The 14,875-nt window shown below is 52.9% G+C and overlaps 6 protein-coding genes across 6 annotated transcripts; 1 reads left to right on the forward strand and 5 right to left on the reverse strand.

The window, feature by feature from the left end:
* Window positions 1-719: 719 nt before the first annotated feature.
* On the forward strand, window positions 720-3,149 carry Z520_05848 (uncharacterized protein; the record flags this gene model as incomplete). Its single annotated transcript, XM_016776351.1, has 1 exon — window positions 720-3,149. One exon carries the CDS (start codon window positions 720-722, stop codon window positions 3,147-3,149), a length of 2,430 nt encoding a protein of 809 aa, XP_016632670.1.
* Window positions 3,150-4,710: 1,561 nt separating this feature from the next.
* Z520_05849 (uncharacterized protein) lies at window positions 4,711-5,657 on the reverse strand (the record flags this gene model as incomplete). Its single annotated transcript, XM_016776352.1, has 2 exons — window positions 4,711-5,378; window positions 5,438-5,657. 2 exons carry the CDS (start codon window positions 5,655-5,657, stop codon window positions 4,711-4,713), a joined length of 888 nt encoding a protein of 295 aa, XP_016632671.1.
* Window positions 5,658-6,789: 1,132 nt separating this feature from the next.
* Z520_05850 (uncharacterized protein) lies at window positions 6,790-8,262 on the reverse strand (the record flags this gene model as incomplete). Its single annotated transcript, XM_016776353.1, has 3 exons — window positions 6,790-7,353; window positions 7,411-7,829; window positions 7,893-8,262. 3 exons carry the CDS (start codon window positions 8,260-8,262, stop codon window positions 6,790-6,792), a joined length of 1,353 nt encoding a protein of 450 aa, XP_016632672.1.
* A 455-nt stretch (window positions 8,263-8,717) lies between these two features.
* Z520_05851 (uncharacterized protein) lies at window positions 8,718-9,821 on the reverse strand (the record flags this gene model as incomplete). Its single annotated transcript, XM_016776354.1, has 1 exon — window positions 8,718-9,821. The coding sequence occupies one exon, from the start codon at window positions 9,819-9,821 to the stop codon at window positions 8,718-8,720; it is 1,104 nt and encodes a 367-aa protein (XP_016632673.1).
* A 599-nt stretch (window positions 9,822-10,420) lies between these two features.
* Window positions 10,421-12,121, reverse strand: Z520_05852 (uncharacterized protein; the record flags this gene model as incomplete). Its single annotated transcript, XM_016776355.1, has 1 exon — window positions 10,421-12,121. One exon carries the CDS (start codon window positions 12,119-12,121, stop codon window positions 10,421-10,423), a length of 1,701 nt encoding a protein of 566 aa, XP_016632674.1.
* Window positions 12,122-13,130: 1,009 nt separating this feature from the next.
* Window positions 13,131-14,554, reverse strand: Z520_05853 (histone acetyltransferase type B subunit 2; the record flags this gene model as incomplete). Its single annotated transcript, XM_016776356.1, has 3 exons — window positions 13,131-14,256; window positions 14,309-14,474; window positions 14,533-14,554. The coding sequence occupies 3 exons, from the start codon at window positions 14,552-14,554 to the stop codon at window positions 13,131-13,133; spliced, it is 1,314 nt and encodes a 437-aa protein (XP_016632675.1).
* Between the last annotated feature and the right edge of the window lie 321 nt (window positions 14,555-14,875).

The raw sequence follows: 14,875 nt of genomic DNA on the forward strand, positions 1-14,875 counted from the left end.
GACCGAGGCGAGATCTCGAAAGTGGTGGCAGATCGAGACCCGCTTGTATCCGCCACCACCAGCCACTGACGATGGTCGAGGAGAAGAGAAGCTGAGATGATGGAATGTGGAAGCGAGCGAAGCAGAAGCGGATTGATCGTTGATCGCAGATCGCAGTCGCAGTCGCAGTCGCAGTCGCAGTTCGGAAGGTGAGCTGCAGGCTAAACGCTGCGCCGTAGATACTCCGTCTATCTACGGGGACGCATTAGAGCTGCAACTGCAAGACGCCAGCACCGACCATCAAGCAGACACGCAGACAAGCAGACTCCTCAACCTCCATCATCTCCACGATCTTCGACGTCCTTGTTGCAGGAAGATCAATCACCTCACTAGCTACATCACGGTTGATACACTGCAGTCTCGGTGGAAACTCTTACTTTCACTTCGAGGAGGCCGTCCTCGTCAACGACAACGACCCTCGCTTCACCCAGGTAGGTCACCAGCCCAACAAATGAATCCAAACAGGTGAATATGATGGCAGGATTCTGCCTGACCCCTCGAGTAAACAAACAGTCGCGTCTTGATATTGTTCTCTTTCTTATTCATTCTTATTCACTGCCTGTTCACTCCAGCCCTAAGTCACAATCACTTGGACTGAAAGTTTTGCCAATGATCATTGTTTTGGATTTCTCTGCTTCCCTGTCATCCTTGCTATTTAGCATTCTCTGTCACTCGTCAGTATGGACGACAAACCTCCTCCAAAGAAGAAGTCGCGCTTCTTCAGTAACGGCAAAAGCAAAGTCGGCAACATCTTGCACCCATTCAAAAAGCAGTCCCAAGCAGCGCAAGAGATATCCCCGGACAACAGCACTGATGATAGTCCTCAGTCCGCCACCAATAACCCCCTGTTACTACCCAACATCCATACTCCTGTCGGTTTGCAAACGACGAATCCAACTCTCACCCAGGCCGGTGTTGCGAACTCCGGCTTTGGTCTTTCAAGGTCAATTCACCAAACCTCAAAGCCCCCTTCGCATGGGTCTGCAGCCAGGACAGACCCCGCAGCCAATGTTCAACATCAAGGTGATAGACAAGGCAAGCTACCACAGCCAGATGCTACAGAGAGTGAAGTTGAAACAGACTTGGAAACAAGTTCTGGCTCTGAAGATGATCAGCAAGAACAAGATGAGAGCGACCAAGAGAATGTCAAACCAAACACCAATCCGCAGTCCAACCAGGCTGTATCTGGGTTGGATCAAATGAGCTCAAAACACAAGCGAAGAAATGCCATCTACGGTGTCGAGAATCTCCTTCCACCTGGTTCACCCAGATCGAATACCAATGGGCAACACGCTGCTCAGGGCTCAACGCCAATCTCTGCCCCTGCTCCCCCGGGCCCCCTGGGAAATAGCTACACTTTTGGCGGTGTCCCTACAAATCCCTATGTTATCCCAGCTGGGGGACAATACCCCTTCAACTTCCGCACCGCGCAGGTTGCACCCATGCCTTCGACCGTGGAACGAGCTACAAGCGATAGTCTACGGCACCCACTTGGCTCCGGCCTAGCACGAATCGCGCAACAAACCGTCCATCCAGATACTGGTCCTCTCCGCCAGCAACAACGACCAGTACCAACAAAGCCCTCAAATAATGGCACTCCTGCTTATGTGGACTTGGATCGCGATGAATATGGTCGTCGGCTCCGGAACTTCCCTTCGCGCATGGCACGTCCTATAGCCCATCACGGCATCTACGTGAGACCAACGATCCACCCGCACCTCGGTTTGAATCCAGAATCGCTCGTTCCAGAAAACTTCCACACGGCTCCCAACCGGATCGAACACGCCCAGGAATTCGCTCGGCTATCCCGTAAACGCAAACGACCTGAAGCAATCCTTCCCCCTCAGTCCTATGTCTACCAGCACACGGGTGACCCGAACTTCAACATCTTCCACGGCTTCCTGCTGTACCCGGAACTCTGCTTCACACTCGCGGCACACCTCCCGGTCAAGGATCTTGTCAGCTTATACGCGATCAGCAGGGACTTCCATACGATTCTGGACACGCGATTCACCACGGTAATCCTCTCGCAAGCGACAGCCAAAGCCCCAGAAAGCGCCCGTTGTTTCATGTTCCGCAGCTACGCACACCTCTGCCGGTCCGACCCCGCCGCACGCATTCCTCACCCAAACGCCCTTCTCGCGCTGCACAAGGTCCCTCGCCGAATCCCGTCCTTCCGATGGCTCAAGATGATTCTTCACCGCGAAAAGGTCATCCACGAGATCATGACCGTGTTCGCGGAAGACGGCATCCCTCTGCCCGCGAGGTGTGCGTTGGCGCTCAAGAGGCTGTGGTTCATGCTGGACATACCGGACAACGCCCGACGCATTGGGTACTGTCACAACAGGGGCATGATGACGGATCTAGACCTGTACTTTTCGGCGTGCTTCTTCATGAAGCTGGACATGAGGCTCAACGACCCGGTCTCCTGGGAGAAAAGAGACGGGATGAGAAAGCTGCTGTTGGCTCAGCGCAGTTTCTTCACAATCCTGCGGGTGCTGAAGCGCGACATCTGGACGACCAGGTTCGACGCGCTGCGTGAGTGGGTCAAGTGCAAGTACACGCCGGCGCCGGACGAGGTGGGGTTGAGCATTTTTGGGGTCCCACCGCATCGGATTGGTAAAGGCAGGCTGGAGTACTGGGGTTTGAAGGGTGCCCAGGCACTCGGTCGACAGCCTGAAGTTTTGCTGAGGCCGGATCAGTTGATCATCCGCGAAGCGTTCCGGCGTGGGATCCGCTTCGAAAAGCACTACCTCAGGTTCATGCTCTACGGGTATATTCGGCCGGACACGCTGGAGGACTACGCCCCGCGCACGTACGGACGCAGGATCGGCGAGATCAAGGACGATGAGTACGAGGTGGACGATGTGGTCGGCGGAGTTGCCGCTCTTGGGGTGGATGATGAAGGGTTCGATCCTCTGTTAGACCTTGGGCAACCACGACAGGTGAGTAGACTGACTATTGTCAAGGAGGAGACCTCGAAGCGGGAGATGGAGTTGCGCAAGGCTGAAGAGGAGCTGTTGAAGAAGTGTCATGAGTGGTGGGAGCATGAGCAGAAGCAATTACGAGAGAGTCAGAAGCAAAAGCACGGTGGTGGTGGACGTGGCTGAGCCGGTGAATGCTTCAGGTGATGTGGTCAAGGCTCCTGAAGACGACGGTGGTATCAAAATCACAGCTGAATGGAGAGGGTAGCCGATGGCTTGTGTGGTTGTATCTTGGGATTTCGAGCACAGGAATAACTACCTAGGTAACGTCAGTGCTGTGGCGTCATGTATCGAGCAATGCGGAATCATTGGATTCGCACTGGTGCGAGAGAGGAGAGGAGGGGGCCGGCCGTGAGTGAGCTGGCAGATAGATGGACTGACCGAAATCTCCTCTCTCACTCCTCACTGACTGATTGAATCAACAAATCAATCAATGAACCAAGCTTAAGAAAAACCCTTCACGATAGACCACAATCTGATCTTGTCTGAAAAAAGACCCCCTCCAGATGGCTCAGGATGACCAAAGCCACACGCTGCAGACAGACGTGTGCCGATGCCCATGCGGTCATGCCGATGTGAATGTCAACTCGAAGCCCTGATACGAGGTAGACTTTGAGATAGAGGATAGTGTAGGCACACGCTTTGTGTCTCTGTTTAGTATGCATCAAGTACCTTGATAAGTTGTAATGCGATGGTGTCCTTTTTTGATGTAGTATAATAGTATAGTATAGTACCGGTACAGTCTAGGATATTCATAACATGTACACACACACACACAGAGAGAGAGAGTGTCTAATCAATCTTTCTTTTCCTCCAAGAATCCCAGCTCAAGTTGCCAAAAAGGCCAGAACAAAACCAAAAGGGTGCTTCGACTTTTTGCAGCCCCCGCCGCACAAGCTGGAGCTTGGACTGTCCTGATCTTTTGGAATTCGATATGTCCTGTTTGCTGCGCTGGACATTCTCGACATGTATCCTCCGTTACGTGGTGGCGCTGTGGGGTGGTGTAGCTGGCTTGGCCGAAGGGGGGAGAGTTGTCCGTTCCACACGAATATAGTATCTCTGCTAGGCTCAACATGAGGGATCTGGGTTCAGAGGTAATCAACGGTGCTACCCTCGCGGGGTCTCTCTTCATGTGGTCCTGGAGAGCAACCAACCATTGCCCTTGGTCAGGACTCGAACCTGTCCGTGAAGAAGTTGTCGTGGGTACATCGTACAGCTGTCGAGTCCAGTCTTCCCCATTTACCGTATTTCGAGTTCCTCAGGAAACATCCGTCGTCGGCAAATGCACAGAGTTCCCCATACTGTACTCGGTACGAGGACACTTTCCTATCGGGATCTGCAATGCGTTGTTGTCAATTGACAGAGCAGGTTCCGATCTAGGAAGTCATGCCCCTAGCTCGGTGGATATTTCATGTCGAGTCAGCATTTAGACCGTGGAAAAGCTTGCAAGGGCTAAAGGGAAGGGGGCTCCGCTCCGCTCCGCTCTTTGATAAAGCCACTTTGGCGTTCTCCACTCCTGATGGGATCCATGTTCTTCGCCGGTTCAATGACCGGAGCACAATGTTCATGTTGCGCTCCAACAATTTCAGATCTTGATCGGCTTGTGCGTTTCTGAAAATCTTTTTTCGGGGAGCTTTCTATTTCCCCCAGCGAGAAAATTTGCTCACAGTGGGCTGGGACAGGTCTGCTAAGGCTGCGATTCGGGAATGGATTTGATGTCCAGTTTTGCATCCGATCCCACAAGGGTCTTGGTCTCGGATGATACCACGGTCTTGATGTCGTCTTTTTGCTGTTGCTGCGAGGGACTCGACCCTTCCATTTCTGAATGTGTGTAATCGCCGGGCAGTTCTTGTGGATCTGGCCAGTTCGCATCCCCAGGAGCTTCCACGGGCACCATCATTGCCGATGGCATCTCCACTGGTACCTTCTTTTCGTTGGGAGGCATTTCGGCCGAGTACGAGTAAGGGGGCACAGCCGGCGTAGAGTCGGCTTCCAGGATTCTCTGCTCCGACTCCATCATGTCTCGTCGTTTGGCGCGGTTGTTCCGGACCACCAGGAAGACCATCAGGGCGACGAGAAGTAAACCCCCCACGGCTGCGGCAATGGCGATGCCGGCTTTGGCGCCCCCGGAAAGACCTGTGTCAGCTGAGCTGGAGGATGAGGATGCTGTCGACCCTGTAGTAGGGTTTGCAGCTCCAGTGGGGACCACCGAAGGCACGGCAGTTGTGGCGACCGACAAGCTCTGGCAGTCGACGGAGAATTGACTGACGTTGGTTGCCGTCATGCAGTTAGAGAAGGGAGCAAGGAACAATGTTGATGAACTGCAGTACGGGACATCGCTGCCGTATACCGTGACTATATTGCCAAATAGATCAGCTTAACTCCCAAGACACTCCGCGGTTCACTGCGCTCACCTGCACATGTCTGATCCAAACTGGTGACCATGAAACTAAGGAAGCCCTGCGAGTTCGTCGGGAAAGGTGTACAAGTGCCATCGTCCGGACCCGTCTTCCAACTCAAGAATTTCGAGCACTGGCTGTCTGAATAGAAGGTGACATTGGACAAGGCTATCACATGGTGGAAAAAGAGGACAGACCACGCAGCAGCCGTGGTGGCCAGGCCGAGAAACTTCATTGCTGCAAAGGAAATTTCAAAGGTACAGGCATGAATTGCAAGCAGTCATGAAAGAAAAAATGAGTGTGTTGCTCGCACGCAGTATCAAAAGAGGGAAAAAGAGAGACGGACCTACTATGGCGTGGAAGGACGATCAAAAGGACTTTTGTGGACAGTGACGATGCCCGAAAACAGAGAGGCCTCGGGCAACGGCTGGGAAGGATTCGGTCTCGCCACGGAGGCCGTGAAACGTCAGATAGCGCAAGGACCAATGTGGCCATAAGCAGAGGAAGCGAAATGGACTGAGTAACTACAGCGGGCAGTCGCTTGCTGTCGAGGGAGCGAGGCAGGGAGATTTGGCTAGTGCTAAAGGCTGATCCTGCGACGCCGGCAGACGTCGTTCTTTGGTGACGGCATCTGAAGTGACCTCGATGGATTCGACTATTGGTCAACAGGATCATTCCAGATACACAGCGAGGACAGACAGCTGGAGGGGGCTGAAAGAGCCCAGGGCCATAGAACAACGAGGCCAAGAGGGTCGAGGTGGACGGGACCAAGTGGTTTGATGGCGCGAAGGATGAATTGACATAGATTGCCCTGGAGGGATTTTCAGGGACAAAGAAGACAAATCTCGTTAACTGTCGCACAAGCCCTTGCAGGAATCAGGGGGCTGACGAGCTAGTCAGCCCTACAGAGCACAGTGACCCAGATAGCAAGCAGAGCAGATCTTAGGCCGTTCGAGTAGAGACAGTTTTGCTGTCAAGTAATGCAAAGTTCGGGAACGAGGCGCGGAACATCGTCCGCATCACCAGCCTCAGGGCCAAATGTCGTCCTCATTGAAAGCATTCCTACGCACCACGCGCCATACCTTTGTATGCGTGTGTTCTGGATTCCGCATGGCCAGCTCGTGCGGTTGGTATCAGAAATGTGTTTGGCCGACGTAGGGGTACTTCATAGTCTTGCTGTAAATGCCTCCTGCCTGTTCCCACGAAAGCTAGGCTTCAAAACGCCAGTTGATTCAAATGCCCGGGTATCACAAGGTGTGTGGCCTTTCCTTTTCCTTCCCCAAACCTCCATGACCTCTCCAACGCCTGGCTGTCTACATCCAAATGCTTCAAGATGCCCTCCTGCCCATAGGAACCCCCAATTGTATTCATAATCCCACAAGGTACCCCTCAAGCACCGCCCTTGCGAACCGTGTGTCTCCCGAATCCGCGATCCTTCCTCCGATCACTTCTCCCAGCTTGTCAACCAGCCGAGCCCGTAGGTCGGCAGCAGATTCGGCCGAGTGTCCATTCATCATGGGGATATCATCGTCCACCAACGTCCCGAGAGCGTTCAGGATCGCACTGACGACCTTTTCTGCCTCAGCCTTCTTCACGCTTGACTCTTGGATGTCCTCCTCCAATAGCTCCCCATACGCTTTGACATTGGGCAGTATCAGCTGCCGGACCACCTCGGGCCCGCCAATGGCTTTTAACCCAAGAATGGCACCATAGTGGCTGCCGTATGGCTTCTTCGGATCCAGGAACGTCTTCAGACAGGATCGTGCGAGTCGAGGCTTGAGGTTGTGTGAGTATTTGGAGTATTTGTTGCAGAGATGACCTAGAAGGGACCCAGCAAGATCGCGGAGGTCGTAATGATCGAGGGCTCCGATGCCGGTGCCCAAGGTGCGTCCGATCAAGCAGGTCAGTACGGGAGGGACCATCGAGGCAACCTGTCACCCAGTTAGCCACAGCGAACGCAATCTGCTTTCTAATTCTGAGGCACACACATAGGGAGTCAGATTGAGTTTGTCGTTCCGAGTCAAGGCATCCGTGACCATCATCATCTGCGTGAGCACGAATAGGTCCTTCAGGTTGTGCGTGACCTTTTCCGCCACGAATTGCACAAAATAAGGCACAAGCTGATGTAGACCGGGATCTTCTTTCAAACTGGCCAATCCTGCCGCTCGATACTCTGGTTGCGTCTCGTCCAGCACCGACGTGCACACCTTCTCAAAGTATAGTTGTAGTTCATTCGATAGGATATGTTTGACCTGTGGTTTCGTCGTGGTGTTGTCGGCGCCACTCATTGCAGCCAGGGCCGGGTTCGCGTTAGGTCCTTTGGGGACCAATTCGAGATTCCTTGCTTCGGTCGAGGTTGGATTTTGAGGTATTGAAGGTTGAACGCCCTCCACAGCCAGCCAGTGAGCTACAACACACCCAAGTTAGCCAACGCCCGCACGAGCTTTCCAACGTTGAGACTCCTCCGTACCTGTAAATGTGACTTCTCTCGGTACCCTGGGGAGAGGAGCGTTGATGAGCTTTTCAAAATCCATCTCTTCATCCTCGACGTAGAACAGCGGCTGCCCTGGTCCCAGTGACGCCTCCCCGTATTTCAACGGTCGCGTTGACTCGTAGCCATAAAGAGGTTCGATATCCAACACGCGCAGTGCTTGTGAGATGTCTTGCGACCAAAGGATCGTCCGGCGGGCATGTTTCATGAATTTGAGGGCCTCTTGTAGGACTTGGGAAATGCGGTATTCGACGTCGCGGCAGAGCGCTTGGTTGACTTCTTTGTTGAGATTCAGGATGCCCACCGACTCGGCGACATCCCTGACCGTGTCTTGTCCCCAGAGAGTCATTGCGCGGCTCTTGGGCTGGTCTGCGTTCGAAATGGCAGGGGTTGAGCAGGGAATGTAGGAGAGGAATAACGAAAACTAGAGAGAATGAAGAGATGCCTTTTATTGATCAGGGGGGCATCACGGGCCTTGAAGAGTTCGACAAGGAAAGGCGATAGCATGAAGAGGACTACTCCAAACTGCAAGCATGCAAGGAACTTGTCGTTGGTATCCCTGCGCCCTGCAAGGTCTCCTCAGTCGCAGTGGGGGTTGCAGTTCGTACGGAGAATTATTATTACCTGCTAGCAGATGGTCCTAGCGTTGACGACAGCAGCAAGCCAGAGGTACAGCATACATCTCGTGTTCATTACACATTTACATGCGCAGTAACTCCTCCTCTACCAACATCCTAGACAAGACGACTCGGCCTTGTTAGTAGCCTCTTTCCCAAGGTTCAGTAGATGAAACCTCCCTCCCTCTCACGCACCATCCGCGACTCGCCATACCAATCTCGCGCCACTCACCTTCTTCTCCCGGAGCATTCTCAACGCTTTCTCAGCTCTCTGCAGCATTGTTTCCCCTTCAACAATCACTTGCTCGTTCGCCTCAATAATACCCCTGGCAAGACATTCGGGCATGATCTCGCTTTGCAAATGTTCCGCGAGGAATTCGTTATCCAAGTAAAAGTGCGTTCGGACGCCTACTGCGTCGACGCCCTCCGGCCACTGGGCCGCCTTGTTGACGTCCATTTCGTAAGTAGGTCGCACTCCCTCAGCGGCGTCTTTGACGATGATTGGGAGGAGAATCGCCACTTTTGTCCTAAATTTGGGCCTGACTATCCGCGATATAGGCACCACGCTGCCGTTGAGGCTGCCGATACAGTCGAGGACGAAATCGATCCCTCGGGACCCGGCCTGGGCATCCGTAAAGTCCACAATCTCCTGTTCGACTGCTGGATCTCGGTAGTCGAAGCACTTAGCCGCGCCGTAATCACGTAATTTCTCATGATGTTGCTTGCTAGCCGTGGTGATGATATTGGTGTATCCATACCACTTCAGGACTTGCAACGCGTACTGTCCCACACTGGAACTTCCGCCCCAAATCAATATCCACGAATTCTTCTCCTTTGGTATATATCCCTCCGACTTCGGCCAGGGCAACTCGAAGCCGAAATCTTTTGTGAAAGTGTGCCATGCAGTCACAAAGTTGTTGGGGACCGTCACCGCCTGTTGCATCGTGACGTTGGGAGGAATCTTGCCGAACAAGAATTCCGGCGCAACGGCGTATTCCTGGTGTGCTTTCTCCGCTGGAGTACGCCAGGTGAAGCCAAATACTTTGTCCCCAACCTTAAATTTGCTTACGTCCGGTCCAGTCTCAACAACGGTGCCAGCAATGCCATCGCCTAATATGTGTGGATGCTTGACCAGAAGACCTCCGTCGGCTTGGTGCAAGTCGAGGGGAGTCGAAGCGGTCCATTCACACCGAACCCGAATTTCGTTGGCAGTTGGTGCAACAGTAGGAACTTGATGTACTTCCAACGGGAGACCTGGACCAACAGTCACCACAGCAGGATGCGTGCTCATTGTGTAGGTCGGCAGATGGTACGTTAATGTCGTCTCTGAGTCCTTTCGCGGTGGTGTTGTGATAGATCTGGGCGTCTGGTGTAGCTATGGACATAGATGCCGGGTGCACCATGGCTTTATATAGACGACGGTCGAGTCTTGTCTGGGCCAACACGTCCTGAAGGACGCCTCGACATGTGCTCTTACCAAAGCTTTGTCTGCTCAGAGAGCTCCTTGCGTAGATCGTACTCCAATCATTTGACTCAGTCGTACGTTTGCATCATGCCCATTACTAAGGAGCGGAGAAATACGGTGGATCATACGACCCAAAATTTCGTCCGTTGCCTGGTCTGGTGGTTTGAGTATCGAACACGAATGCGAGGACATGCTATCTGGGCCCTTGCTGCGATTCTGCTGTGCCGCTGAGTGAAACGACGTGCCTGTTGGAACATTCTGGAGTTGGGGTCCCAGTGGGGATCTATTGCTGTACCAGGGAAGGTTTGGAGCTCCCTATTGTACCCGACTTGGCTCGTGGTTGTTCGATTGCATTGGGAATGACTCAAGAAGTATAGCTTTCGACCAATTTCTAGACTCGACAAGAGCTTCGATGCCCTCGCAGTCTAGTTGTAAATGTTTCCCTTGGGATCAAAGCGCGGGATATCCGAGGCCATCCTCATGTGCGTATCGCCGATTTGATGGAGTTTTCGCAGTACCCAATCCCTCTCTTGTCCGGGTTCGAAGACCATCAAGCAGAGTCTGAGAGCGAAGATGATGAAGAACGGTCCCAGGAATGACGATGTCAGCATGAAAGGCGCAGTCCGACACATATCCCGTGCAATTTCTCGATTTTCCATAATATATAGCTCGTGCTTCTCGGGCGCGACATCCTTCTCGATGCCCTTCAAAATGAGGTTAAGCATGACCATAATTGTCCAATAGCCCACGTGTGTAGATGCAACAAACACGTTGACAAACACATATTGCTTTGGGAAGACGGGGTCCATGGTTTCCATGGTCGAAGTCTGGAGCCCTTGTCTCTTAAGTGCAGCTCGAAATCTGAGATTGATGGATTTGAGATTGGCTCTATGCAATCGTGTCCTCGCGAGAAGGGCCTCTTCATGAGCGGCATATAGGTCAGGCGGCAACTCTCGTCGAGCCTCTTCCAGATGCTTGGCATCTCGCAAGGTCGTCGGGATAAAGATGTGCTCCAGGTAGAACTCTTCGGCCAAGTCGAAAATATCCATTCGTTCGCCGGGAACGCCGGAATTTCGGAGATCTTCGTGGATCTTTTTGGACATTTCTACCCACTGAGGCTCGGCCAGAAAGCAGGCTTCGTCTCTCATAAAGGCTTCAATGACGATGGTGTGGCGGTAAGCAAGGTAGACATCTCGATCTAGACCTGATAGATGACGAGTTGGCCCACGAATGCGCATCAACATCCCCGCACCACCAGCATGGCGCACCCAGGACTGATTGGAGTCGGAGGCAAACATCTCGTAGAACGATAGCAGAATTGTGGCCGACAGCGTCTCCGTCGACATGCCCTTAGTGTCATCCATCAGCGACTGATTGAGAAGACGCAGCGCCTTGCCATAGTGTTGTCTTGATTCTTGCACAAACAAATCCGTCCGCTGCGATTGACCCAAATGGACCAAAGAGACTGCGCGCACCGCCGTGTCGAGAAGTTTCGAACCAAATAGGCCAGGCAGTTGTACCAGCCAATTCTGGTGGTTCCGCATCTGCCGAGGAAGCAACAGTGAACCATGGCCGCCTATTGATGAAGAAAAGGTGTTGAGAAGTTGTTCTTGAACTAGACTGGGGGAGTAGATGGAGTCATTAAGTGTCATCTCGATCGGGACGTCCAGGTCCATCGAGTTGTCACCTAGAAGCCCACCCCATCCGGGCGTTGACGCTGGCGCAACCAGATCGGCATCAGGATATATCTGGTTTTCGAGCATGATCCAGAATGGATTCCGAGCCGGTAAGGCTTGGTGGGGTCGATAGTGGCGCACTTCAAGGTCAGGTGTATTGGAACGGCTGATCAGGTCAATTGATTCTTCAGGTGATGACTCTGTTGATTGACTGTTATTGCTGGTAGAGGGCGACGCGCTGTCGACCTCGGTCCTGGACTCGGCATCTTCGATTTGGCCAAATCGCTTTCGGAGTTTGTAGCCTTCATCGAAAATCCTCAGATCGGAATCGTAGCCTGGGCATGGACGGTTGCCTCTGGCACAATTATTGCAGGTTGGGCGCGTCAAATCACACCGAACTCGACGCTTGACGCATATGCGACAGCCTTTGCTTCTTGGAATGCCGACCATGCCTAATGTGATGGAGCGGGCATGAGGAGGACGAAGTTGGCGGGGAAGAGAGGTTGTGGCCTCCTGTACCGAGTAGTAATGGTGGCGAAAGAGATACCTAGGTATCTAGAAGAGAATCAGATTTTTGACGAGGTCGTGTCAATGCGAGCGACATTCTTCATTATCGCAGAAATCGCACAGGTGTACGAGGGTATGAAGCGGGAGAAAATAAGGAATGTTGATGCCTGATCAGATGGTGAAACTACCCACATAATAAGAGGTACGAAGTAGCTACATGGAGTGGATGCCGGCAGCGACAACATGGGCCCAGGGAAACGGCTCAATGGCCAGGGGATCAGCAGGAGGAGCAATCAGGTATGACGACAAGCCTAGTACCAAGTGTGGCAGGGCCGCCGGAAGTCACATCGTTGGGAGGAAACAGGGGCAAAGCCGCCCGCAAGCCCTGAGAGTCCAGCCAGCTGAGGGGAGCCTGGGAAGGCCCAAAGCCAGTAAGATGGGGTGTCGGAGAAGGGTTTCCAGGCGCACACTATGGCGCAGCTTTAACAGCAAGTGCACGCGTTGGGTTGCTCGTACAGAGTAGATCCTCAGTGCCCCTCCCACTGTGGCCCTGCACGGACAATCCTGCTTGCGCAGCCACAACCTCCACCGTCCTAGGAACATGTCCGAGATCCGCCATAACGCTGCGAGAAACCAATTGAATAATATTTCGAGTCCTTTGCTTTTGCTATCCGATTCGCCTCTCGAGGTGCTGGTTCCCTGTGAAATGACCCAGCTAAGGCCACCCATAGCGCTTTCGTGCCCACTTTCGAGCCCCCAATGCCCTATCATACCTATTACGCAAAGAATCTGTGCCAGCATCAAATCACGCCCAAGGAAAATGATGGTATGATACACCAGAAATGCTTCAAGTTTGGTACAAACCACCTTTTCCTCCGTCAATTTCTGACCCCAGGCCTGAGAAGGCCCAAGCTAGACTCCTCATCACCTGACTAGGTATAGTTGGTATCGGTCAGCCTTCCAGCTCATTCATTGGGACGTCTTCATCATCAGGACCAACGATAGCCTCGGCAGCCTTCCAAACCTGGATCAAGTTGTCATCCGCTGCACTGCAGACCACCCAGGGAATGTTTTTGTTCCAGGAGAAGTCGCTGATGCGATTGGTATGTCCTCCGTGCATGAACAGCAGCTCTGGAGGTCCATCTTCGCTGTCTTCGGGGGTCTGCTCCTCGCCGACTTTGGACAGATCCCAAAACATGATCCTTCGATCATAACTGCTTGATGCGAGAACCGACTCTTCAAATGGATGCCACTCTAACGTCGTCACGCTGTCATTGTGCCCTTCGAGGACGTGCAACTTGTCCTTGAGATTCCGCAGGTCCCAGATTGCAATGGTCTTGTCAGCGCTTCCAGTCGCCACCACAGTTTCCACTGAGAGGTTGAACGCAATAGCATTGATTGCATCCCGGTGCTGGCTCTCGCTCTTGGCGGCCGATCGCGTAGTGTCACCCTGTCTCAGATCCAGTATCTGCATGGTGAGATCGTCCGACACTGTTCCTAGCAGATTGGGGATAATGGGATGGAACTGTACGTCGTTCACGATGCCCCAATGGTGGGTGTATTTGCGAGACTCGCCGAGCAACTTGTTGGTCTTCGATGCCTGCGTAATGTCCCAAAGTCGGACTGTAAAGTCTTCACTCGCTGTGGCCAACTGACCCGACTGGTGAGGATCCCAGCTTAGACCGTAGCCCTCCTTGGTGTGCCCACTAAGCTCTATTGTGGGGTTAGGCCTTCCTGAAGGCAAGCCGGGTAGTTTTGATCTGTCCCAGATCATGACTCGCCCGTCGGTGCACATGGTTGCGATAACATTCGGGTTCTGTGGCTGGTATCGTGCCTTGTTGACCTCGCCGGGATGGTCAATTTTCTGGACAATGTTGAACTTGACTTCAATTTGACTTTTGCCCGATGAGCCCCCTCCATATCCACCAATTTCTCCTGTCTCTTCATTGTAGTCTTTCACATCTGGTTTCTTGCGATTGGGTAACTGGACGCTGGCCACTTCTAGGTAGTTCGGTTGACCTTCAGCCGTATGTGTGCCGATCAACAGACGGTGTTTTGAGTAGTTGGTGTCGGGTACCCTGAGCGCTTTAGTCGCTATACGAGATCGAAACAGTAGGACACGTCACTTACGCTGTCACATCTGGGAACCACTGAGTTGTAAGAGTAGGCCAATCTAGGGCCGTGCTGAGGATCATATCATAGAGGAAAGGAGCGTTCTTCTTCCACGTCTTGTATTCTTCATTGATGATTTTCTGTTCAGTCTCGGCGTCTTCGTTGTTGACCTCTTGGTCGCTCACTTGAACATTTGACGGTGGTTAGCAAACGGACCTGCGCTCTGAACAAGGCCGCCTTACTGTTATCGTCGTCCTCGGCCATTTTATCTGTTTTAGATCAGGCGTAGGAGACTCGGAGATGGTGATGATGATGGTGTCGATGTAAGAAGAATGGGCAGACGACTGGGATTGCTGATAAGTTTAGGATTGCTTTTCTGTGCTCTTTCAAGCTCGTGATGAAAAGACGCGCCCTCTCCAGACTCAGAACCGCACTTGAACCGACGCGTAAAGTGACCCGGCCCACATAAGGCTAGCGCGCCAAGACCCCCGGAAATGGCTGGTCCCATTTCGTGGCCGCCAAATCCTCGACATCAAGCCTCGACTCATCATCGATCCCCCAAGAACATCGCCTATCCTCATCTCT

This window comes from Fonsecaea multimorphosa (genome assembly GCF_000836435.1).
Source record: "Fonsecaea multimorphosa CBS 102226 unplaced genomic scaffold supercont1.10, whole genome shotgun sequence".
In the NCBI taxonomy this organism is placed as follows: domain Eukaryota; kingdom Fungi; phylum Ascomycota; class Eurotiomycetes; order Chaetothyriales; family Herpotrichiellaceae; genus Fonsecaea; species Fonsecaea multimorphosa.